At 45.5% G+C, this 25,176-nt stretch overlaps 1 protein-coding gene across 3 annotated transcripts in view; it reads right to left on the bottom strand.

The window, feature by feature from the left end:
• Window positions 1–25,176, bottom strand: part of EXOC6B (exocyst complex component 6B) — a 312,215-nt gene that overhangs the window by 101,560 nt on the left and 185,479 nt on the right. For all 3 annotated transcript variants that reach the window (XM_056344728.1, XM_056344734.1, XM_056344741.1), the window contains exons 11-18: window positions 24,056–24,176; window positions 21,490–21,561; window positions 20,944–21,041; window positions 19,918–20,023; window positions 18,620–18,729; window positions 12,599–12,710; window positions 9,056–9,190; window positions 7,755–7,934 (exon numbers count right to left, since the gene is read on the bottom strand). In XM_056344728.1, coding sequence (XP_056200703.1) covers window positions 7,755–7,934; window positions 9,056–9,190; window positions 12,599–12,710; window positions 18,620–18,729; window positions 19,918–20,023; window positions 20,944–21,041; window positions 21,490–21,561; window positions 24,056–24,176 — 934 coding nt within the window. The remainder of the gene's footprint in view (window positions 1–7,754; window positions 7,935–9,055; window positions 9,191–12,598; window positions 12,711–18,619; window positions 18,730–19,917; window positions 20,024–20,943; window positions 21,042–21,489; window positions 21,562–24,055; window positions 24,177–25,176) is intronic.

Genomic DNA, 25,176 nt, shown 5'->3' with positions numbered 1-25,176 from the left:
TGGTTTAAAGGATTTATGGGACTGGGCATTTTAGCTTCAATTAATTTTCTAAGTGCTGAAAGCAGACAAGAAACCATGTAATTACAAGATAACTTGGCTTACCCAGATTCGAGTTAACTAGTGCTCCTGGGTTAATCAGAGGTCAGCCCTCTCCCCAGCCAACAAAGCTAAAACCTCTGTATTTGAACGCTTTGCTCCCTGCTTTAAAGCAACCATTAGTTCTTGCTTCAACCCCTTCATTTTGGTGAGCATTTGGAATTTTGGAGACACTCGAGAAGCCCAAGAAAGCAACGCACAGCCACCAGCCCGCAGCAAGGCGGGCAGCATGGTGCCCCACAGTCATGCAAGCACTGCTCCAGCCACCAGCCCACCTTCTCCCCACCAAGGCACCCTCATTTTAGGAGCATTTTGACCAACCTTCGTGGCAAGCTGGTCCAAGTGCCCCCCCTCAAGAGACTCAGATCATCTCTGCAGAGCAAAGGGAGCCCCCTGAGGACCATACCAGGAGGATTTTGGATGCTGCTCATGCCCTGTTCATGTCTGCATCTCAGGCAACTCGGGTTTTTTTGTGTGCCCGTATCTACAACACCAAGAAACTCCCAGGATTAGCCACAACTACTTCCCACCGGACATTTTAAGCTCCGCTACAATTACTCCTTTGTCCTGCTGTTTTCTGCAATCAGATTTTTATTTTTCAATCTCTTTTGGACAGACAGATTAGTGATTTATTTCCACCAATTAATACAACTACCTAGAGAACAGAAAATTAGAAGGGTTAAAAGGAAAGTTAGAATCTGTTGCAGTTAAGAACAAAATGAGCAAAGAGCAGGCTAGCAAAGTCCCACCATATAAAGGGATTACTCCATCCCTGACCCTTTCCAGGGGACCTCCAGGTATTATTTTTCATTGATTTACCTTAATGAAACTAATGCACCCCTCTCCATAGGAAGCTGTCTCCATAGCTGTCTAGGCACTGGATTCAATTAAAGAAATAAATACATCTGGCTTCTAAATGGTTGAAAATCTTGAAAAGCCAGAGGCACTACCACTTTTTGCATCTGTCTCTCTTAGGGTACGCTCTAAGGACACCACGTCGGATGGTCGACATTCAACACCACTCCTGGAAACTCGTGGCTGCAAGGGGATGCCCGAAGCATCCCTGCCTGCTCCCCAGCAGCGCGGGCAGCTCCCGCAGCCCTGCCAGCAGCCAAGCCACAGCTTTGATGGAAGCTGGCCTCAAATTGCTTTAACAAGGCTCTTTCTTTCCAGAAGCTGGCGTTGATTTGAGACCTCAATGTTGACTTAGAAACCCCCAGGTGCCCAGAGCCTGCAAATACTCAAGGCTTAGCTATGCTCAGTTTCCAGGAAAAGGGGTACAAGCATCCAACCGTGGCATGAAATATCAATACTACCATGGCAGCTCAGCATTAAAATGACGAGCAGGGGTTAAAGGTGGAAAAGCAGAAGCTGGGGTAGAGGCTACACCTTTGCGCCGGCCGCATCTCACACCGCACAACCGCGTTGAGCAGGACCACACCAACAAAAGAAAGAAAAAAACCCAAACAAAACAAAACAAAACAAAAAAAAAAAAAGAGGCACGCTTTGTTCGCACGTGCCTTGCCTTGCAGACATGGGAATAGAGGAAACAAGGTAGCTCAAGAGCACTTTGTTTGCGATCTATCCATGGAAATGCCGCAGCTTTTTCTCTCGCACATGAAACAAGCAGAAATGACAACAATTAGAGGTATTGGTTGAACCAGAAGGTAGGTCTGAAAGGTCTCCTACGCTTTCTATGTGATAATTGCCCTAATCCAAATAGGGAGACAGCAAACATCAAGAACTCACACTATTTTCTGGATAAAATACTATTCCAACACTCCAGACAGAGGGAAGGCTTAGCAGTCCAAGCCCCGGGTCAGAGCACTTAGATCAGGAGTAACGCCAGGCTGAAATCCCCATGGGGGAATTGTCTGAACAAAATACAGGGAGGGAGGGAGGGAGTGAGGGGGGATTTTGCAGAGATCTTTTCTCTTTCAAGCAGAGGTTGAAGATCCCATCATGCTTTCCCTAATAACAGGCATTTCCCCTAATTCCCCGCACATTTAGGGATTCATGGGGGATAAAAGGAGCCAGTTAAATGTGACATGCTCTAAAAGCCACAACTTAGCAATGCAACTGCAACGGCATGCTTGTGGGCAACCTGTCTGGAAGGAAACCCTTTCCCTTGGTCTCTAATTTATCCTATTGATTTAAACCTCTACTCAATCTTTTCCCTTCCAAGACAAAGGACCTTTTCTGGTTCAACTCACCCTCTAACATTTGAGGTGCGAGCAGAGCAGACCAAATGCGCATGACACGCAGTCTTGTACTCACCGACATTGTAGAGTGGACATCTACATCCCCCTACAGAGGACAACACAGGGAGTTGAAAGTCAAATGCAGAAGAGAGCAAAGCAACAGCGAGAAAGGCAGAGAGGTACATATAGGTCATCACCTACAGGTGCCTACAACCCACCAATGCTCCAACCAAGGCACCAGCTGCTCAGCAGTTGGCGAACTATTAAAAAAACAAAACATGGGTTCTTTGAACCTGGTCTACGGAGGATGAGGAGGAAATCAAAGTACCACAAGACCAGTGTTATTGCCATTAAGTATACTCTGGAAGTCAACACCCACATGCCTCAGCTTTCCCACCTGGAAGACGAAGGTAATGGATGTCAAACCCTAGTGAGTGACAGCAGGAATCAGCTCTTGCTCAGCTCTTTCCAGGGCAAAGGGACATTATCTAAGCACAGACAGGACTCGTGCAAATCTAAAGAAGGTGTCTTTGGTGCTCAGACGATGTTTTCATGACTGTTGTTTTCCACTTGGGTCCCTCCCAACGTGGTCAAAGCTGTGGCTGGTGCAAAGTTCAAGACATTTTACTTTCAGGCACAGTGTCTTGCTTTTTAAAATATTACAGAGGGATTTGGCTTTTTAAATAACATAGATAATCATTCTCTTTAAAAATAAATACTTCCAAAGCTCTTTCTACTAAAGCAAGAGCTGTCGGGGCTGGCGTATTCATTTGCAACCAGAAAGAGATGCCAATATGGTGAATAAGGCAAAAATGTTTCAGGCAGAGCAGGGACAGTGTTCACGCAGATCCAGCTGAAATCTGTGCCTGCCATCTGGCAAAAATAAGCACAAAAGGAAAAAGAAAAAAAGAGGGAAAAAAACCCTAACCCAAAACCCACTTTGCAGAGAGTTCACACTGAACTGCTCAAGCTGACAGAGGTTACAGTTTGTTCGATTGCTGAAAGATTGCTTCCCCTTCCCGGGTCAGCATCACCTCTTGACCTGCCCTGATTACCTTCCAAAGGAGGTTATCAAGATACAAGACCAACAGAGGATTAAAGGAAACTTAAAATAAAAACAAAACACCCCCCCCTTCCCTCCAACCCTGCTACCTTCCCCCAAGAAAACATCCTTGCTTTGTTAACCTGACAGTTCACTGTAGGTGTTGACACAACCCTCCATCTCTGAGAAGCTTAATGTCAACAAATCAGTGTGTTTGGAGTAGCCCTGTCAATGCGATTTACATTAACTTGTCTAACAAGAAATAAAAACAACAATCAGCCATCAAAGACAAAAGGCTTTTTCAGTCATTCTTTCAAAAGTATAATGCTGGAAATGTTAATTTTTTGAGGCCATGGCCCTTTACTTGCCGAAAACCAGAAACCACCTTTTTTTTTTTTCCCCTAGAACACTTTTTTCCCCCCCTTAAAGTATTTTTTTCTTAAAAAAAAGTATTTTCTTTTAAAGGAGCCCCGAGCATCCCATATTAATAAGCACAGCAGCAGCAGTAACCAACTCTCCCTGGTTAATACAGGAAGAGGGCAGCCTTGAAGCCAAATGTTAATTATGCTTTGATTTCCACCAGCGTTTTATTTGCTTTGAGACATTTTGGGCACTTAGTGGAGCATTTTCGAATTGTGGCTCTAAACCACCACGAAAATTTCATGCAGCAGCGGTATGCACCAAACCCCTGCTAACTTCACCATGAACTTTTCCCCGCTGCCAGCACATGCTGTGCCCACCACCATGCCCTTCGCAGATGGGGGCTCAGCATCCTGAAGCAAAGCTGCAAAAAGTAAATCGATTCCAGATATTCCTAATATCAAGCGGTTTCCACCATCTCCCACAATGTCTACTCTGATACTCTGAAGGGAAAAATTAGGGATTGCAATTCCTGCTTGAACACTAGAGAAAGTGGAGACTCTTTATGCCGCTCCACAAGCCAGGACGAGCTTTGGTCTGGGTTAGTTTTCATGCTTGAGCAGGAAGGTTGGACGAGATTGACCCGGTTGCCCGGAGAGGTGGGAGATGCCCCATCCTTATAAATTCAGGGTCAGGTTGGATGGGGCTCTGAGCAACCTGGTCTAGTTGAAGATGTCCCTACTGATGGCAGGGGCATTGGACTAGGTGGCCTTTAAAGGTTCCTTCCTACACAAACCATTCTATGGCCTCCAGAAGTCCCTTCCAACCTCAACCATTCTGGGATTCCCCCCAATAAATACAGGAAAAGTTCAGCCTCACACATCCAAAAAGGGAGAGACAAAACCTAATGCCCAAATCTTGGCTCAGTCACCTTTTAGCTCGCTCAGCATCTCTGCTTTCCTTCACTCCCTCTCCAAAACGTTGACTTGAGTTAACCGGACCTTTCAAGGCGGTTTGATCTGCCCTGCGGCACACTGGAGCCTTGACCCCAGCAAGGTTTCCTGCAGACAAGCAGCCCCAGCAGAGACAATGGGATTACTCACACCCGTCACGTTAAGGAGCCGCCTGCGTTTTTGCAGGCTCAGGACTTTCGGCTCCATTCTATTACAGGACAGCACTTTTTGCTGGTGTAATTTTAGCACGGTAACCACCAACATGCCCAGGCTGAGTTTCTTTGATCAGCAGGTGAAGGTTTTTCTGGGTCTAATTACTGTGTGACAAAAGGCAAGTGAGTAGCTCAGCTCCTGCACTTAGTCATCTCCCGAGACTGCCACACTTTTCTTCTAAAAAGCTGCTGCAAGTTCCAGTACTAGGAGAACACTTTTCACTTTTTTAAAATTGTGTAAATTCAACATGGAGGTACCCAACTATCACCTCTGGAAGACGGGGGCATTTCCAAACCAGCAAAGGACATGAGAATAGGAAGGGACAGTGTTGCACAGAGTCCACTTCTAGAAATGAGAAGATGCTCCCAGGATAGTGCACAGTAACTTGCTTTTCTTTGTGAGCTACTGGCAGGGTGGAAATCCTGTATTTTACAGCTGGACCAGGCTGCAAACTCATTTCAAACAGGGCAGCAACTCCTCTTGCATCTTAACGCTATAGTGCTAATGATTTGGGCTGGATTTGGAACAGCAGTACAGAAACAGCTCTGCCTTGCCACTAGCAATCCTGCAATACGTTCTTATAGTTCTAATTCACCCTTTTTGGAGATACTTCCTTTCCCCCTTGAACCCCTCTCACTCTTTCCTTTCACAAACAAAGCTCATCCCACATTTTTGGTGCTTTCACAAATCTCTCTGTCATTTTCCTGCATTGCTTTAGACAGATGTGGGCTTCTACACACCTTATCTCCCATGTTTCATTTAGCAAAGTCCAGAAACTTTAACGTGTTTCTAAGTAAGCCACTGGAAAGAGGCCCTTGAACCCTGTAAAGACAAACCAGCAGAGACACCGAAGGACCTGGGTGCCTTTTAGATGTACCCTGACTCTTCCTGACTTGCTCTCACCCACCATTGCTTGCAAGGGTATGCCAGGACCCGCCAGCAGTGGTCAGTGACAGCACCTTCACGGCACTCCTCTAAAGGAAGAAACTCCAATGTATATAAAAATATCCCAGACCTACATCTCCTACAAACCACTGAACCAGATCTACAGCTTCACAAATCAGATTGCAGCATCTGATGGACTTGCCTCCGCTGCCTCATGAGGCTGTCAGGAGGATCAGTGCCATGCAATGCTTTGAAGATAAGGTGCTGCACTGCAAATGCAAACAGCCCTCTCCTCAGCTGGGCCCTTTCTAGTCCAGTCCGGGAATAGAAAAAGGCTGCTTTGATCTGTCTCGGTCCTTTTTAGACCAATTAGCTGTCCTCCCGGTCTCCCAAACAATTCTGACTCACTCAAAGAGGAAACATTAATATTTGAGGAAGATAAATCACCCCAAGTCCATCTCATAAATCACTGTGGGCATCTCTCCTCATCCTCATCTCTCTCGCTAGCCATGCTTCATGCTCTGGTGCAAAGACTCACGAGTCAAATTCCATTACTTGTGTAAGTACTCCCAGTATGATTTGTGGAAGCAGTCTCCAGGTGATCTATCACCCCTGTGCAGCCACATCTTCCTTTTTTAAGGAGAAATGCAGCAGCTGAGGAATACAGCCACCTCCAAGCACCTCCTGAGGTGGTCCTCAGGACCCGTCCCGTGCCTGCTCTCATGGCCACCAGCCACACAGCTCAAGGCTGCCAACAGAGGTGGCATTTCAGCAATAAACCTGGCCTGAACAAGAAGACGGATGAAAGCCATTCCGACCTCTCTGCCCAGGAGTGAACACTTTTTTAGCAGTTTGCTCCACTGCTAACAGAGCCAAGAAAACACCTTCTCCTCAACACCACCTCTAGGCACAGAGAACCATGAAAGCCACTTTCACTTCTCTTTTGGGGGCTTCTCCATCCACAGCAAATCAGTTCTCATCTCCATCCTGCTGTCAAACCTTCCTGCTGTGATAAAAAGGCCAAAGACATGAGCCATGCAGAAGGCTGCACAGTTTTGGGGCTGCAACACCTCCTAAAACAGCTCTGGATGGCTTGAACATCCTTCCAGCAGAGCAATCATAGTGGCATAAACAAGCAGAATGAAGGAAACTGCCATTGTGTATTATTAAATCTTTTCTTCCTGTTTATATCCAAGCTAATGAAAGATGCCTGGTGCTGGTGTACTATAAACCTGGGCATCCAGCAACAACAAATAAATAACAGTCCAGGAAAGAAGAAAGCTCTGAAATCACTTTTAGAACAAATACAGTGTTCAGTGGATTTGCTATTTCAAAATACCTGCTGATTGAAGATACTTGTAAGTATATACCCAGACAGCTCAGAACAAATCTTATTTAAAGGGGGGGGGAAAAAAGCTGTTTGAGCAAAAAAGAAACTCCCTGATGATTCTATTTTTCCTATGCAATGGGACATTACTCCGCCAACTGCAAAAAACCAACATAAAATACATTTTCTTGATTGCAATAACAGCATAAACACAGGCATATTTTAGACAGCAGAGAAAAGAAAGAAACATATGCTGCCTTCCAACAGAGCAATATTTTGATGTAAGGCATTCAGTGACTTGACAAACATTTGGAAATGTATCTGCAGTTCAAATAATAGACACCCAGATACTGGCACCTCTTGAAAAAAATCTTGAACGTCCATTAAGCTGAAAGTTAACATATCTAAAATATAGGTGGCTATTGAATTATGATCCTGATTCTGCATGGCGGACTGTGATAGTTCCCTCGTTCACGTATACGCAGACTTGCAAATACTTGGGGAGGCGCATGAAATAGCTTCCTTTAAAAACAGATTTGTTATTTCATAAGAATGTGGCAGTCCAAGGCTCCATTTCCATCACACTCCATAAAGCTTGAGCAACCATTAGTTTCAACATTGGATGCCCGTGCATTCCCCAGACAGAAAAAGAAAGTAAATCGCTGGAGATGGCTTACCGGGAGGTGGGTGAACACAGCAAACGTGCTGCGTAGAAAGCCAATGAGATCTACAAGGTAGTCGCTGGCCTTGCTGCCTGGTTCCATGGCCATCCAGTCGTAGTCCGCCAGCTGCAAGAACTGGTCTATCTTCTGGTTTAGGTTAGTGTAAATCTCCTCCTCAGCAGCATGGCGGGCATCCTGGGAAACAAGATGTCACATGGGATGGAGTCTCCATACCACAACCTCTACACAAGTGACAGGATGGGAGACTGACCCAACCTTTAGCCCTTAAGGTAGCACAACACAAAGCACCTGTAGGCACCTACATGGTTGCTACAGCCTTGGGTTAGCTCAGACCGGTGGGACATGTGCCACCAGGTCAGTGGTAGGCCAGGTCAAGCTGATGTCTGCTTCTGACACAACCTGGGAACCAGGAAGACAAATCTAGCACAGGATGGAAGAGAGAGAGCTGGGAGAGGAATGTCCCATCTGGAAAAATGTGGAGACCCACTGATACGTGTGCAGGTATGGGGTGCAGGAGGGCCGCAGAGGAACCTCCTACCAGAATAACAATAGGAAAACTCACCCTTAGGCCAAACAGGCAGATGATGCCCTAAGAGACAACAAATGGACTTCCCTGGGGACATGGGGCCTTAGTCTCTTGCTGAGTTATCCCAAGGGCAAACCTCACCTAAGCAGTTCCCTGCTGTTGCTCAAGTCCTCAGTGCTGTTCCCATCTCCTGCTCTCCAGCCATGGGACACAATTCAGGCACACCATAGTTGATCCAGTTACGGCCTTCAGATTTTATATAAAGTATCTGGGTGGACACTCCTGAGTTATGATTTAAATACTGGGAAAGTCTAGCACTTTCTGCCAGCCCTGATTTTTAGGGGATAATGCTAAAAAGAAGTGGAAAGATACAGAAACATAAGTTCTGAAAATCTATTCTCCTCTTGGGTGAAAGAGGAGAGCTTGTGTTCATGGCCAGACATGTGTAACACTGTATGGCACTCAAACAGCAAAATGAAAATTCATTTAAAAAAAAAAAATATCAGGCTTTTGTTTAAAAGCTGCTTATTCCTTTAGATAAGTGCTGCAGTCGCAGCCTATAACTTAGGGATACAAAGGCTCATGATCTTGACAGAAGTAACGCTCCAGAAGACAAACCCAACAGCTAGCCTGATGGCGTCAGCTTGCCAGGATATGCCACAGTGACCTTTCAGCTCAGCTCAGCTCCCTGCACGCATGCATCCACACACGCGCTCCGAAAGCAGATACTCTCCAACCACCCTGGAGATGGAGCCACCAGCCTTCTCACCTTGAAGGTTGTGGTCCCGTAGAGTTTCGTAGTGTGGACAGTTTCTGGAAGTACATTAGTGATATTGGTTATGAATTCCTCTAGGAACTTGCAGGATTTCTCCAAATGGGTCGTATTTATAATAATCTGTACAAGCTGCAAAGGCAAAAAAGTTATTCAGCCATGGTGCTCCTGAAGCCAGGGACGTGCCAGGTTAGTGGATGCCAATTTATAAGAACTTCTGGTACAAAAAGCTGACGCTGTACAAACATACTAAGCTCTGCTACATGCTCAAAGGCTCTCCTCCTTTAACAACATCAGAAACTTAAATAAAAGATAATTTTGGGGGAAAAGCATTTCCCATGACAGCCACTAATACCACAAAAGATTATTTTTTTTAATGACTTTCCTACATTCAGCTGTCAGTCAGTGCTCATTTCAGCACAGTCCAAATACAACAGGCTTACCAAAAAACCACCACGTCAAATCACAAGTATTCTGTCTGCTAACAAACCCGAAATAATCCGTATCTTGAGTGACACCAAACAACACCGTACTAAGGCATTTAACAAAGAATCCACAAGGTTTAACTTTTCTGAGGGTGGTGTGGGTGAACAGCAGATCTAACCCTGGTATCTTTTTGGTTATCATACCCACCATTATCTGCAATTTTCTTAACACTGTCTCCACAGCTGCCTTCACATGGCACTATTTTGGGACATTAAAGGCATCTACAGAGTAAAAGCCTCTGCTGAAGTCAATCAACACAAACATTCACAATCCAGAGCAAAACAATCCGGGCTTCCACTTTAGGATCACTGGCTTGGAAGCATCATTAATTCCTTAAGCAGATACCTTTTTTCTGAGCAGACTGCCGTATTTTCAAGGTGCAACATAAGCTATAACAAAACCTTTCCAAATAATGTCTAGCTCAATATCATGCCAAAACAGTCGTCTTACAGACACGGAAGGTATTCTAATGCTCCAGAATGATATAATTTAATTGCTGGAGTACGGTGTGGCAGTCCGCAGTCACCTCCCCTAAAGAAAAGATTTTGAAACACTCACAAATCTTCTGAATGAGATGGATTCAACAGTGACTTGAGTGTTGCAGGCACAGAAATATTGAAGTTACACCACAAATGTTATAGTGCCCAACTCTTGCTAGAGCCAGATGACATGAGAAAGGGCAACGGTCACAGTTTGGGAGGTTCAGACTGGATATTAGGAAGGAAAAGAATCATTAGGAAGGGTAGTGCAGAACTGGAACAGCGTGCCCAGAGAAGCTGTGGAACCTCTGCTCAGCAGAAATTAAAAGTCGGGTAGAGAAAGTCAGGGTTGGCACGATCCAAGTGAGCAATGATCTCGTTGCCAGTGGGAGGTCAGGCTAGATACTTCCAGAGGTCCCTTCCAGCCAACACTTCTTTCATTCCAGTCCAACTTTTGTTTTTAAAACAAATAATGATTTATTTGAACTCCTCGTATTGTACTTGGTCCATGAAATGTATGACATGGGTAACTAGGAGGGTTTCTCATTTCTGAATTCCTTGGATTAATTTTGTTCTTGATTTTTGCCTTCAGACAAGCACTCATTTGTGCTTCCCTGTGTCAGATAACTTTGACATCATGATCATGATATTCCAGCTGTGTGAAATTCCTCCTAAATCTCTTCTCTGATCATCACAACTTACTGGTCCAGATCAGCTATCACACTTGAAGGACCTATAACTTTGATTCTCTTCCACCACTTGCTAAGAGCTTTTCTGCTCCCTCTCTGGCTCCTTCAAGTTATGATCTTCTCTTGAATTTGAAGGCATAAGACCTTCTTGTTGGGGTACTCAAATGAAAAAAGATAGCAGCATCTTTTCCTTCTCTTTCATTGAGGGATGTCAGGGTTATTCAAAACACCGGGATTATTTTTACAAACTTCAACATCCACTGCTAAGAGGTAGCCCCAAAAAACAGCAAAGAAAAATAAATTAAAGAGGATACAGACGGGGAAGGTTGGTACACAACCTTGCATTACCTTGTCTGCTGCTTGGAAAGTGACACTGGAGAGCCCAGAATGGATGCTGTTGCTTTGTGCATAAATCAAATCTGGGAAGTGATAGTTATACAAGGTACTTAAATATCTTCTGCAATCACTTTTGACACCAGGACTATGCTTGCATATGATCTAGGACCCTTCAACATACCCTTTAATTCCTGTGCTGCACAGTCATATCAACGTCTTTCTTAAGAGGGAAGGTCTGAGAAACACATCAGAAAAATGCCACATGCTTCCATTTGGACAAACAGGTCAATGGTTACACAAAGAAATGAGGCAGGAGGCAACAAAGATGCTCAAACAGTTTTTCTTCAATCAAATTAGAAAAAAAACTATGGTAGAGATAACCCCAGGAAAGAGCTAGTTGTACCTTGGTAAGTGGTAAGGAGCAAGAGGGTGAAAACATGAGAAGATACTCAGAGGAACACCAGTCTCTGGACATACTACACCTTTATTTTAAACTCAGGTTGTGCTACATAGGCTTTACTCGCAAAAATCCTCTTCAGCTCTAAAGCACATGAAGTAGTCACTCTCAGCCCAAAGAAAGGCATCACCTCCACTCAGCGTGGAAGATGCCAAGGAGCATCTACACCATCTAAACCGGGCACAAGCGGCTGAGGGGACAGCCACACCCAGCTTGCCCTTCCTACACTCCATCACACTGTGTGAATGTTTGCAACAGCAGCAAAAAAGATCGTTTGGGGGATGGATAGTGCAGGGATAGTGTTGCATTCCTCTGTGGAGGGAGTCTTGGGAGGAGCAGGAGGGAAGAGGAATTTGCCCCCGGGGAGCAGAGAGATTCCAGACTGTGAGATAAAGGGCTGAGGAAGAATCGTGTGTAAATACATACCCGCTGTAAATGCACTAAACACTCCAAAACTCACCTCCACAGGGTATTTACAGCGTCCAGAGAACAAGACACATTTCTACCATACAGTCAATTAAACAACTGCAGCTGTATTAATACCTACTCATTTAATAGCAGCATGCAGAGGCCCCACTAAGGAATCCAAACTGCCCTGGGTACCACACGACCCCAAACAGCCATGATCTGCACATTAAACTCTTCAAAAATCTGACTTTGTGCACAAAGAAGTATTGATCACAAAAAAGAAAATGCCAATATAGAGTTTGTACTGTAGCAACGTACTGAAACTGCTTGAAGCATCACCAACAGATGGGGACCGCTCCCTCATCTTCTCATAGCTCACATTTGGCTCTTCTCCTGTCCTCCTTGAAGTCCTCTTACTTTAATTCAGATATATAATGCTCTGCAAATTCCAAAGAGGAGTAATGCTAACAGCAACAGCAAACAATCTTCCTCTTTCCCACAATATAAAGTGTTTCTTGCTTTGTACAGCAACACTGTGTGGTTCCATTATCATTTTCCAGCCAATTTTTTTATAATAAATGCTCCAAACCAACATCTCTAAAAGTGCTGTATGAAATTCCAGGGGGCCAAACTCCCTTCCTGTCACCCTGCCCTGGGAATGGGTCTCCTCAAAGCCGTGTCCCACCTCCGTCAGCCCGACGTTTTTCCTCTTGATGACATTCTGTAAACAGTTGCTCAGTGTTCGGGTCAGCAGCAGGTTTGTAGATTTTCTAATCATATCATCAACTTCAGTGGAGCTGAAAAGTAAAATTAAAAGAGAGATGTGCAAAATGCTCTATGGGAAGAAAATCACTTGGAGCCCTCATCACCCAGTCTTCTTCCCAGCCCTCTTCTGACTCAGGTGTGATCACCCATGCACTGCTTACAGGGGCTGACACATCAGTATTTACCAAAATACCAACATTTTAGGCCTTTTTGTGCATACGTCGGTAATGAACAGGGACTAACACATGCTAAACCTACACCCCTGAGCCTCTCCTCTTAGTGGGGCTGGTCCAGCATGGGTAAGAGCAACAGCACTAACCTGTGCAGCCCACCCAAAGCCCTGCACACATTGCTGGATTTCTGCAGGTTCAGTACGCAAGGGGAAAGGGATCAAAGACCTGCAATGAGGGCAAAATACAAAATCAACCCCCGAATACTCCCCTAACCTCCTCACGGCTTTTTCTTTAACTAAATCAGACTGGATCCTCTCGCAACATGTTCGTGGCCTTTGCTAGACGGCTGCATTGCTGAAGTTTGGGGGTCTGGCTTTCTGCTGAAGTGCTGCTGCCCCTCCAAGGTGCACACCAGCAAGGTGCAACCTCTCCTTTCCACGGGAGGTTTTGGAATCCCACCCTGACACAGGCTCCTTTGATCTGTCCTTGGCCCTGCATTAGCCCTGACACCACGGGGCTTTTTCTCTGGCAGCACAGTGACAGGCAGCAGTTAAGGCAAAGAAAATTTCCAACTGGAAGGCCGAGAAGCATTAATAACTTTATGGCTCCCAGTAAATCAAGCCCCTGACCTTTTGCTCCTTCTCCTGTTTTACCTGACAAATGGGCCAGATTACAAAGCAGGGGTTGACATGAGAAAAGAAAGCAAACCTTGCATTACCCCACCGCTGGCGTGCAAGTTGGGGGATGCTGGGGTGCTGCTACCGGGGTGCCTGCTGGCACAGGGGTGGGCGCTGCCAGCCCTTGGCCAGCCCACACTTCCCAGATTTCTATGCCTGTTTAACATTAGAGCAGATGCACTGAGCCAACCCCTGGTGCAGCAGTGCCTGAGGCTCAGGAAAGCAAGACTGAGCATTCTCCAACAGCAACCCTGTGGTCACAGCAGCCCCCTGGGCCCGCTCACCCTCCTCAAGTGCCGCGCGTCCTTCAATCTACTCAATTTTTGAAGTTATTCGGGACCATCCTTGTGCTGCTGCATGAGAATTTCACTGGAATCCCCCAAATTCCCAGGAGAAGTGGCAAATGCTGCTCCCTGCTCGCGTCTCTGAGCAAAGGCACGCTTGTGTTTCCGCGAGACCAAGAAAGCCGTGTCTTGCTGCAGCTTTCCCAAGAAAAGCCCAGCTGCACAACTCCCCGTACGCCCAGCAGCTGCTCGCCACACTGCACTCCCCAACAGGTTTCTCTAATATTTCCTTTTCCCTGATGTTTAGAAGTCTGTTTTTCTGAGCTACACGCCTGCCAAGGGTTGACCACTGTCTCTTCCCAGTTGGACGCAAGCAGAGCAGGGCCAGCAGCTCAGCAAGACCCAGCTCCTGATAATTTAAATTCAACGTCATCAGCCAAAGTCTTAGTGTGGGTCTCTTCTAGATCACCACCACTGATCCCTGTGAGTTTATTTTCCTTCTGGTTAGCGGGGAAGCGCATCCTGTGCCAGCAATGATCAGAGTTAGCCCACTTCATGTCCCAGATGGACCCCTTGGCTCCTTCTCGCAGGGTTTTGATGTGCAGTCCAAGGTGATGCATTTGGATTTTTTAAAGTGGAACAGAAACCAATATGTGGAGGGAAAAGAAACCAGCCAATGAATTCTTCTGGTCTTTATACTATGGGTAGGGATCTCAAATAAGGTTTTACTTAAAGATAAACAAAAAAAACCCAAATCCCAAAACCCACCATGCACATACTCCCCAGGCCCTCCATCATCCCCCAGGAAGAACTGGATTGTCCCAGTCCCCTCCACCAGACAATAGCATGGTTAAATACAGCAAGCACAATAAAATCTAACCCTGTGATGATCTACAGATGGTAAAAAAAGACACCCGAGGAGATATAAAGCAAAGGGGTGGTACAAAAGGACCCTGTGACACCAGGGGCGGCTGCCTGCTGCTGCCGGAGCAGCATGGGAACCAGGGAAGGGGGCCAGGGAGCCAAAAGGGCTAGATCCACGCTCAGAGAGGGTAAAAAAAAAAAATATGTAGGGAGCAAAAATACACAAAGCTGTATCTTTGTACAAACACTGTGGCCCTTTCGGGATTTTCCCTGGGAAATGCTGAAATGCAATATATAGGGATTCACAGAGCAAGTCCCCAAGGATGCTGTAGGTGCAGAACGGGTGAGGCTGGAAGCGGAGCTGGTGGCTGGAGCTTCCAGCATCTAGTGGAACCAAGAAAGCAGAGATGAAAAACACAGGGGTTTGGACATGATGTCAGCTTTTCTCACTAAACCAACATGGCAATCAAATAGGTCGCACTGGAAAAGCTTGTGCTTTTTAATTCAAACGTCAACCTGTCATCAGGGCGTCGAAATTAAACAAGCCAGTTACTGTCTGGCTGCGTGTACGCCCCGAGACAGTCACGCTCTTGGCAGGAACAGGATGCTGCTGGCCTCTGCCTGACGCCACAGCCAGCACTGACGGCACGAGGTTGCCATATCACCAAATGGCTTTGGAAATTGAGGATTTGCTTTAATCGCTCACTTCAGCTGCAGGAACACCTCAACCACGATAGCCTCCAGGGCATAAACAAGTAGTGCTTAGTAATACCACTTAGCACTTCCGTGCTGCTTTTACTTCTTCAAAGCACTTCTAATCAAGCCTTCTCTGCAGACACACCATTTCCAAAGGTTTCCTACTCTGATTTCATTTGTTGGCTGCACAAGCTAGAAAATCAGGTTGTAACTTTAGTTACATGGTGGGCCAGGCAGTCTGGTAACCTCTGTGGTCGGGTTCCACCAGAGCAACAGGATCTAGAACATGTCCCATGAGGTCTACGCCCTGAGTAAGGAAAAAAAAAAGTAAGCATTCCTTGGGGGTAAAAAAAAAAAAAAAAAGAAAAAAAAGGAAAAAAAAAAAGAAAAAGAGCAGGATTTGAGCAGGTGCTGGACTGCAATCTTCCAAGCCTTCCCTGGTTCGACAGAAGAGGAAAGTGAGGGTGGAAACAGGAGTGATGAGTGTTAGCCACTGCCTTGCCCAGCACTCTCCTGGGTGAAATGATGAACCAAGTGGTAGTTCACACCAACCACACAGAGCCAGTGCCCAGACCAGTGGGACCCGTTAGCAGAGAGTAATGGTACCAGTCAGCTGCATGGTGCTAACTCTCGCCTGTGAAGCAGAGGTTGGGTCTTGCGTCAGCAGATGGGTCGGATCTCCATTCTCAATACACAAGAGAACAAAACCCCCATATGAACAATATTGTTCGTGGGGGCTGCTTGCTCCGTATGTCTGATGGCAATTGGATCTATCAGCTTCACATCAGTAGAAGTTGGTCGTGGTGTGATTGTTACTAAGGCTATGCACCTACTCCGTGATCACAGACCAGTAGGAGCACAGGAGCAGTAATGCAAGCTATTAAAGAAACTACATTATCTCCTCTCTCCTAAAGCTGGCTTCCAAAGGACCTACCTGATGTAGTTTTCCAAGCCCCTGATATTTTATTTTATTTCAATAACCTTATGTACTTAGATTATTTTCAGCACTTTAAAAATTGTATCATGAGTTCTTTCAGGATTGATGCTTTGTTTGGAAAAAAAAACCCAAAAACCAACCAAAACCAAACAATCAAGTCCTGGTAGATTAGAGCTGACATCTCATCCTTCCACCCACTATTTTCCAAAGATATTCGCTATCTTTCAAATGGGAAATTCCACTGGATCGGGTGGAAGTCTTCTGGTGAGTAGATACTTTCAAAGCCATCTCATCGATGAACTCAAACACATGCTTTTTAACAAAGGCAGGACTGCTGAAAATATAAAGGAGGTTTTCTTTCTCCTAATGAAATTAATAGAGCCAAACCAAAAAATTACAACCCTTATAAATGCACACCAAGCTCCAAATTTTCTTCAAATACTTGAAAAGCAAAATAACTTTAACAAGCATATCAACATAAAGGAGAACACTCCTGTCCAACAAATACAAGAAGCTAGTTTAAAAAAATAATTAGAAAAAAAAATACAAGCTGCATTTTCTGCCATAGGCTCTGGTCTTCAGGAAAAGACCGCAGAGTATTTAAGCGAACCGTCTGGGTTAATGACAGCTGATGTCCTGTATCCCATAGCAGTAGTCATGACCTTCAGGCCTCCCGTGACTGACGGGCTGACCCCAATCACTCCAGGGTGCAAGGTAAATGACAACCAAAGAAGAAAAAGAAAGAGAAGAGAAAGAAAACTTGCTGCTGGCTTTGTAGCCAAGCTTCCTAATAAAACCTAATTCAAGCTGTCAGGGTGAAATGAAGAAAGTGTCAACAGGGGTTTTCAGAAAAATATTCCAAATTTTTGGCTCGAAAAGCCAAGAGCTGGGATCCCTTCCCCCAGCCCCCACACCACTCCTCAAAAAAGGCTGGAAAATCCAATGTCGAAAGGAATTTTAATAACATGTCCAGGGGGACCCCTGAGGAGGGACCCAAGGGGACACTTTTCTTCCCTTCCCTGACAAACCCAATCACCTCTGTAATGGTGAAGAGCACAAAAGTCATGAGGGAAGTGCCAACAGAGGGGTTTGGTGAAACCAGCATCCGTGTGAAACAGGACCATTCAGTCGGCTTTAGAAATCGAGATGTTTAATGGTGACCCACAGGTTAAGGGCCCTGGGAGCCACCAAAGAGAACAACCTGCCACCAGTGAAAGGCTGAGATCAAACGTGGGGTGAGAAACATCCTGTGCTTCCACATCAACCAACGAGCTACCGCGACCTCTAGCAGAAGATGGAGAGAAGGTGCCTCTCCGAATTACTATCCCTCGTACAAAGGAAGAAAATTAAAACCCTGAAGAGCTTTGTGTATGCACTGAAACATCTGACAAGTCCCCAGAATGCTGCCCTAGCTTCACACCAGCACCGGGGCAATGCCCAGTGTGTCAGGCCATGGCCCAGACGCGAAGCTGCCAGGGGAGGTGAAACCCCACACACATTCCAACCTCTCGCTAGTACGGTGCTGCAAGGGGAAGAAGGATTCCTCTCTTCCAGTAAAAATCTTGTTATTCATTTATATACCTCTAACCAAGCTGAAGGTATTATTGGGTGCAAAAAGAAAGCACAGCTTGCAGTTTCTGGTGAATATAGTTGTTTTCCAATCTCACATACATACGCACGGGGCAAAACCAGTATCAAGGCACCTTGGGATGGAGAAGGGAGGGTAAACACGTGGAGTATTTTGGAGGCTTTAAGAAAAAAAAATCAAATCAGATTATTTGTATATAAACTCCCATGGGAAAGAAGAAAAACAAAAACCTTAAACCAGCAGCCAAAACTCATTAACTCACAGGGTAAATCAAAACCTCAGGAGTTTTGCTGACAACACGCTCCTTGAGGGACAGTCCGGGGAGGCCATGCAGAGGCTGCAGATGTTACATCAGGCACTGACCCAATGACAAGTGGACACTGCTATCTTTCTCAAGACAACCACATTCATCGTTTAGCACAAGTGACTCAGAAACACCTTGGAGGAAACAGCCTCACCACCTTTTATACAGCTAGCGTGGTCCTGGGCTATCTTTCCCTGCGTGATGCAGCTATTTTTGAAGACTTGGCCAGTCCTTTGAACATGAAGGATGCTACCGCTCCAAGGTAACCACCAGCCATCTCCAGCCTGGACAGGGTATATTCCAAGCAGTTGAGCAGCATGAAGGGTTGAGGAAGAGAACTCATATTTTAAACCTGTTGAGATCTTTCAGTGCAGACAACACCTCCATATTACAACCGTTAAGCACAGCCATCTCCTACCTCAGATGAAGGTCTTCTGAAAACTTCAGACAGGCGTAGATGAATTCCTTAATCTGATTGTAAACTTTAGGCACAAACTCAGAAAAGGGGAACTTCTTTGGAAACGGTTGCTGTAAAATACAGGAGAGAATTCAAGTCAAAGAGCAGATATTCAACAGGAGTGACGACTGCTTTCCAGCAACGTGTTCCATGCAGTCAAATTAATTCTCGTATTTAGCTAAGTCCAGCAATGAAACAACAAGCTAGCATTTATTGTATATTATATAAACATTTCAGCCAAGTGAAAGACCAGATAATCACTTACAAATGGCACATGGGTGCATAAGGGATTTGGAGCCTGAAACAGGCTGGAAGGAAACTTGCAGCTCGGAGGGAGTCGGCAGCACAACAGGACCCTCATTCTCCCTCCTAACTCACTAACTCATATGAAAAAATCCTGTTTTAGAACTCCCTGGCTTTTATCTTCCACCAGGCACAAGGTGTTTTGCTTGGTCACCTCCCACAGTTGCTGCCCAAGGTGAACACTTGCTTACAACACCAAAAGCCAAGAGGAAACAGATGTACTACACCAAATTTTTCCAACCAGCTTTTACTCATAGCGCACACATGGCTGGGAGGTACAGAGTGTAATAGTAAGAAGCTGGACCCCATGATACAGTTTTGGGGGAAGGACATAGGCTTTCTGAAATCTAAACACTTGACTTGGATCAAAAACCCTCCCAGTTCTAATTAAGTTCACCAGGCTTGGAGCTCGCTGGCTGCCAGATGTGGAGCAGAAGGCCAAGCAGGCTTTTAAGGGACACTGGCTAGGTCAAATTTGGCTACATTTAGGTTTTGCAAGCACACACTTTTACAAAAGCCAAGATACACCACCTCATTGGGCTTTTTTCTTTTAAATATGAGATTAAAACAAATAAAGGTCAATAACACGCTTCATAAAATGGGAAAAAAATAGCAATGGAAGCAGAGATTTCTAGTCTCTTGTCTACTGCAAGCGCTGTTCAGCTGCGATAGTACACTGTGATCTGAAAACAAAATTGATGAGGTACTGCTATACACACTTTCCTCACCCACAGCAGGAGAAATGCATCACACGGAAAGCATATTTATTCTTTTCCCCTGGTTTTTTTGGGGGGAGGGGGAGGGGAGGGAGTGGTTTTGTTGCTTATCTAGGCTGGGGGTTTAGGTTTGGGGTTTTTTTTACTCTCTCATTTGCAGTTCTCAATGCCACTAACAAGGGTGCGGAATTTTCCTGCACCAGTGGACACACTGTGCCACTTTCCTCATTTCAGGATTACCTTTTCGAGTTCTGCATCTTGGAATGGGAACTGTCCAACTATTTTCTTATAAACTTCTTCATTTGTCACTGGGATGGGACTGTAGTTATCCGAATCAAGTATATTTCTAAGAAAAGAAAAGAAAAGTTAGTAAGACAGTTAGTTCTGTGATGACAGATCAACCACAACTTTGCAGATTCACTGCTGGGTCGGGAAGCTCTTAAGAAGTAGTGCCAGGCTATGATGTGATGCCATGGGCCTAAACTTCTCCCCAGGTTTGTGACTTTTGAAATCATCTTTGCTGCAGCTGGACTCAGTGATCTCTCCCAGCTCCCTGCCTTCAGCCTGCACAAAGCCACAGCCAGAACTTAACGGTGATTTTAATCCAGACTTGAGCTTCAGCAGCAGCCCCAGTAAAGCCCAGGTGAGCTTCAGTCGGGCCTACCTCAAGGAAGATGGATGCTGAGCTACCAGGGCATTGACCATCCTCCAGCATCTCTTCCCAATGCCCCATGCTTAGAGACAACTCAGTCCTCCTGGGAGGTGCAGGGAGGACCATCACAGAATGAGCTGGTGGCTCCAGAGCACAGCATGGGATCCTGGATAATACACCATGCCCTACCTGTGGGCAACTGCTCAGCTCACGGATGTGCCTACAGCAGCAGCACAGCGACACAGGGACACACCACGGATGTCCCGAGACACCCAGGACTCAGTGCTGGACCAACGGCACAGTAACGCTGCTGCCACACCAGACTTTTGCGTCCTTCCATCTATTGACTGTCAATGTGAGCTTCATAATGAAACCATAACCTTATCCCTCTGGGACATAAAACATCTGGTCTACACCAATTTATTGCACAGACCTCACCACACACAGAATCCTCACAACTGTATTTAAATTGGCCCTCCCTGGGTACAAGGAGAGCCCAAGGCCAAAAGCTTACTGTTGCCCAAAATTTAAACTTTTGATCTGAAAACATTTTATTTATGGGCTAAAACTACTCCGCAGGGTACATCTCATACGTTTGCTTAAGAGCTTCTTACCTGAAAACTCCTGACCATTTCTTCAGCAGGGTTTCACTATACTGGTCTTGGATCTCCAACAGCATGTCAAAGAGCTGGTTTACCGGGAAGCCGTATCCCTGCAGCAAGGTGGGGGAAGAGAGCAACTTCAGGTAAGAAAAAGTCACCAGCAGGCAGCTGAAGATTATTTTCTCAATGTAATAGGGAGCACGTGGGCAAATTCTCCCCTACCACCACCACAGAAATGAACGGTGCTGGTGGAGGGGTTTAGGTGGTGATTTATCAAGGTGGAGAACCGAGGGGTATTAAAAGCTGGGCTGGGTGCAGGCAGGGGCACAAAAGCTTGGCAAAGTGGCCAAGGTTCAGTTGCTGCCCACAGGCCAGCCACACCGCACACGGAGGGAACCAGGCTGTCCACTGGGCCCAATTCATGCGCCACAATGCCAAAAAAAGAAGCTGAGTCACTACAGCAAGCCCACATGAGCCATTTCACCCCACTGACTGACACCACCTGTGAGCAACACAACCATTGAGCAAGATAAAGAGCGGTCATCAACACCCGTGTACCTGGAGCGTATCTGCAAAGAGGACGATGAGGTTCTTCAGGTCTAACACCAGGCTCGGGTCTGAGCAGTAGGACTGCAAACAAGGGGAGAAATTACAACATGGTTTTAACTGCAGCACACGTGAAAAATATTACCCTCAGCCTTCCTGCATTATCACTTGAGCGATAATAAATACACAGGCACGCCGTACAGTCTTATGATCAGCAGCTTTTATCCTACAGCCCATGCCCTAACGCTGCACAGGGCAAAGGAAGGCATGCTGATAAGGGTATCTCTCCTCGTAACACACTGCTCTTGAGGCTCTCCATGATGAATAAGGATTTCAGTTGCTGTAGATATACCTGAAGTGTCTCTAAGATTACCCAGGAGCTGCTGGGGAAGCGAGAGGAGATGAAGCAAATCAGCGCGCTGTCATACCAGGATGACAGCAGCGCCTCTCATTTAATATTTAGTGTGTTGTGTCTGATGGTAATGAAGCATCGCAGCAAGGCATCCCCGAGCCCTGCATGAAGGCTGCATCGCTAAGTGGTTCAGGCTGAGAAAAAAAAATGCTGCATGCCTATATTTCAGCAACATTAATGGTCAGAGCTACAATGCAAGTATTTATTGCGGGTTGGGACACTGCTCGAAACCCTGAAGACACAACTCAGCGTAGTGACAGCACTGATCGTCCCTCCAGAGACACCCCACGTCACCCACAGGCTTCGTGCGCTCTCTGGACACAGCAGACAACCTCCCTATGCTGAAAATATGTAAAGTTTCAGACAAAGTCTTACCAAATATAGAACCAGTGATCATAAGCTGGAAAGAGAAACAGATTTAAAGCTCTCTGGAAACTCAAAGAGGAATGACTCCATTAATCAATGCGAAAGACTGGAAGAGACACATTTTCCATTTCACTGTCCAAAAAAGAAAGTCAGAAAGAAAGATAATGCCCTAAAGCTATCAGAAGCGATAAAAGATGTCCCTGTCTGCAGCAAGGAAGAAAACACAGGGATAACTTTGGCTGAAAGGGAAGAACTGAAACAGCCTCACCAACGTGAGAATGCTCCACCAAGTCTCAGAGGCGATACGGGATGGAGGGCGCTGGTCTACACGGGAGCTGCAGGCTGAGCAGCGCTTAGAGGGAACGGCAATGACCACAACGCTAGCGTTGAGAAATCATGCAACTTTCATGATTACTGAAAAAAGCTTCTCCTGGCAGCCACTTCATGCATGAAGTTTGGCATCACAACAATTTGTCATGGCAACAAAGTTGGTAAAATTGAAAAATATCGTGTTTGTACCTGGCTTACCATCACAGCTTCCTCAGAGAAAACCCCACTCAAAAAGAAAATGAACACAGGCTTACAACCTGGTGGGGTGTACATCGCTGTGTTTATCCCCTTTCAAAACACAGAAGCTTAAGTGGAAGGAGGCAGCTTTCCAGTCAACACAACAGCCATGCCAGACGGAGCCAGAGCACCCCGTGAAGCCTCTGCCCTCCCTCATCCCACCTAGCTCCAGGTCCATCACCAGGATTATCCCCACCTGCACAGATAAAGCCAAACAGCTCACCAGCAACACCGCCCGTGGGTGACCACACTAAGCTAAAGTCACGGGCACCTAAACGCAGACCTCAGCATGGTTCGCAGTGAGCAGCGTATTGTGTCTCCATGCAGAAATGTTAGGGTTTTCACAGCAAAGAGCAACGACATCATTATCACTTGGGTGCCACCACATGCACGTTACACCACGTTAGATGCAGCCCCGCAGCACACGATCCTGCAGCATCCTTGTGCTCTCAGACGGAACTGCCATCCCTGAGCAGCAGTGATTTAACACTTTTGGTTTTTCCTGGAGAAAATGGCCCAGCAGTTTGAAAACGCACTTGTGGAAAGACATCAATGCTTTTCCTTTTAAGGACAAATGTAATTTTTTCATCCCATTAACCAACAGGGTTTTCAGAAAACTCCAGTGCTCCCAGCTGAACCAGTACACCATTATATACCAGATCATACCAAACCAGGGAAAAACTCATTTTTTGCAATTTGCTTTGGTTTTTTTGCTCAAGCAGAGAAATACTGAAGCGATAAGCCATTTTTCCAAACTTCTTTCAGTATGAAATAAGAAAAGAAATCTATTCAGTGTCATTCTACACACCAATGATCTGCAGTTTGATAGCAACTCATTCACTGCCATGAACTTTAAGGGAATATCAAACAAGGTCATACTTCAGTGTACCAAATAAACGCCTTTTTGCCCAGTTTTCTGGGACAAACTGACTCCCTCTGCTGGTGCTTTTCAAAAGTGATCAGCGATGTATTTTATCCCGTTACCAAACCACTGTCGTCTTCTTTCCATTCACCCCAAATATTGAGAGTTTGGTACAGGGAAATGCAGTGCATCAAGAGGCAAAAAAGGCTGGAGAAAGCTTTTGGGGAAATAGCAGCGTATCTTCATGCTACTGCTTTAAACAGGGTCATTGGAAAAGAGGCAAAACAAAGAATACTACTGTAAAAGCCAGTATTTCCAGCATGTCAAGTCATACTCAAGCAACAGCTGAGCAACCCTGGGCTTTTACTTACTGAATGTGTTCTTAGTGCTGCAATAGTTTTTGATAACGCCATCTCCCACAGCTCATCAATATAGGCTCTATTTACCAAGCCCTGCGTTGTATGCAAGATGTGATCTTCAACTACAAAAAACCTAAGGGAGAGGAAAAAACGGCACCGTTATCAGAAGTTACAGGTTTCGAGACATCAAGAGCTCTGCAAACACCACATGCGAGGGGCACACAGCAGCTGCACATCCACAAATCTCCAGAGCAAGCTCAGATTTGCAGTAGTATTTGTATCAAACATAGCCAACGCCAAACACCTTATTCACCTATTTTTAACATCACAGTATTTTATATGCTGTTTCACTGTATTACAGAAGTGAGCTAAAACACAGTTGCTCCTAGTAATGCCACTCTGCGTAATACGCAAAGGCAGAATTTCCCCGGTCTTAAGTTCTCCACCCCATTATTTCAACAAGAACCACTGACTGAACTCTGCCCCAGCCAGCAGCAATCACCTTACAATTGGTTAACTGCAGGGAAAATAATGCCTCGCACCCGGATACACCACACGCTCAGTTCACTCCAATCTCCAGTTATCAAACATGCTGGCCAAAAAGAAACTGTATTTTTCAGGGAGCAAGCATGGCACCAGACATTCTAAACAGCAACACACAAAATCTCAGCTGTGTTTTGACAGGGAAATTCATCCCAGGAGCACAGAGAAGGTGAGCAGCGCACGTTGCATTTGTACTGGTCGTGATTAAGTGTTGAAATTATTATTGTTAGCTGTAGAAATTTCAACATAATCCCCTATCTTTGCTAGATTGGCAGTCTTACGTTGTCTCCTCTTAGAGCTTGGGTGGTTTTGGAAGACTCTTGTCAAATCTGAGTGCAATAAGAAGCTCATAGGAATAGAGGCTTGAAAATCACCTCCTTTACCAGGAAAATAATCAAAGAATAATTATCAAATATTAAAGAATAATTAAGGCAGAGGGCCTATTCATCTCATTAGTGGGGCAAGTAGATGCACATAGTCCACAGAGATTATTTACCCTCAAACTCCCAGAAACGCACTTGCTGGTACAAGAGCTGGCAGGTTCCTCCATGCACCCACTAGTGACACAGCAAAGTTCGTGGGAGCTATAA

The sequence above is a fragment of the Falco biarmicus genome, chromosome 1, assembly GCF_023638135.1.
Source record: "Falco biarmicus isolate bFalBia1 chromosome 1, bFalBia1.pri, whole genome shotgun sequence".
Classification (NCBI taxonomy): Eukaryota; Metazoa; Chordata; class Aves; order Falconiformes; family Falconidae; genus Falco; species Falco biarmicus.
This window is presented reverse-complemented; position numbering and strand designations above follow the sequence as displayed.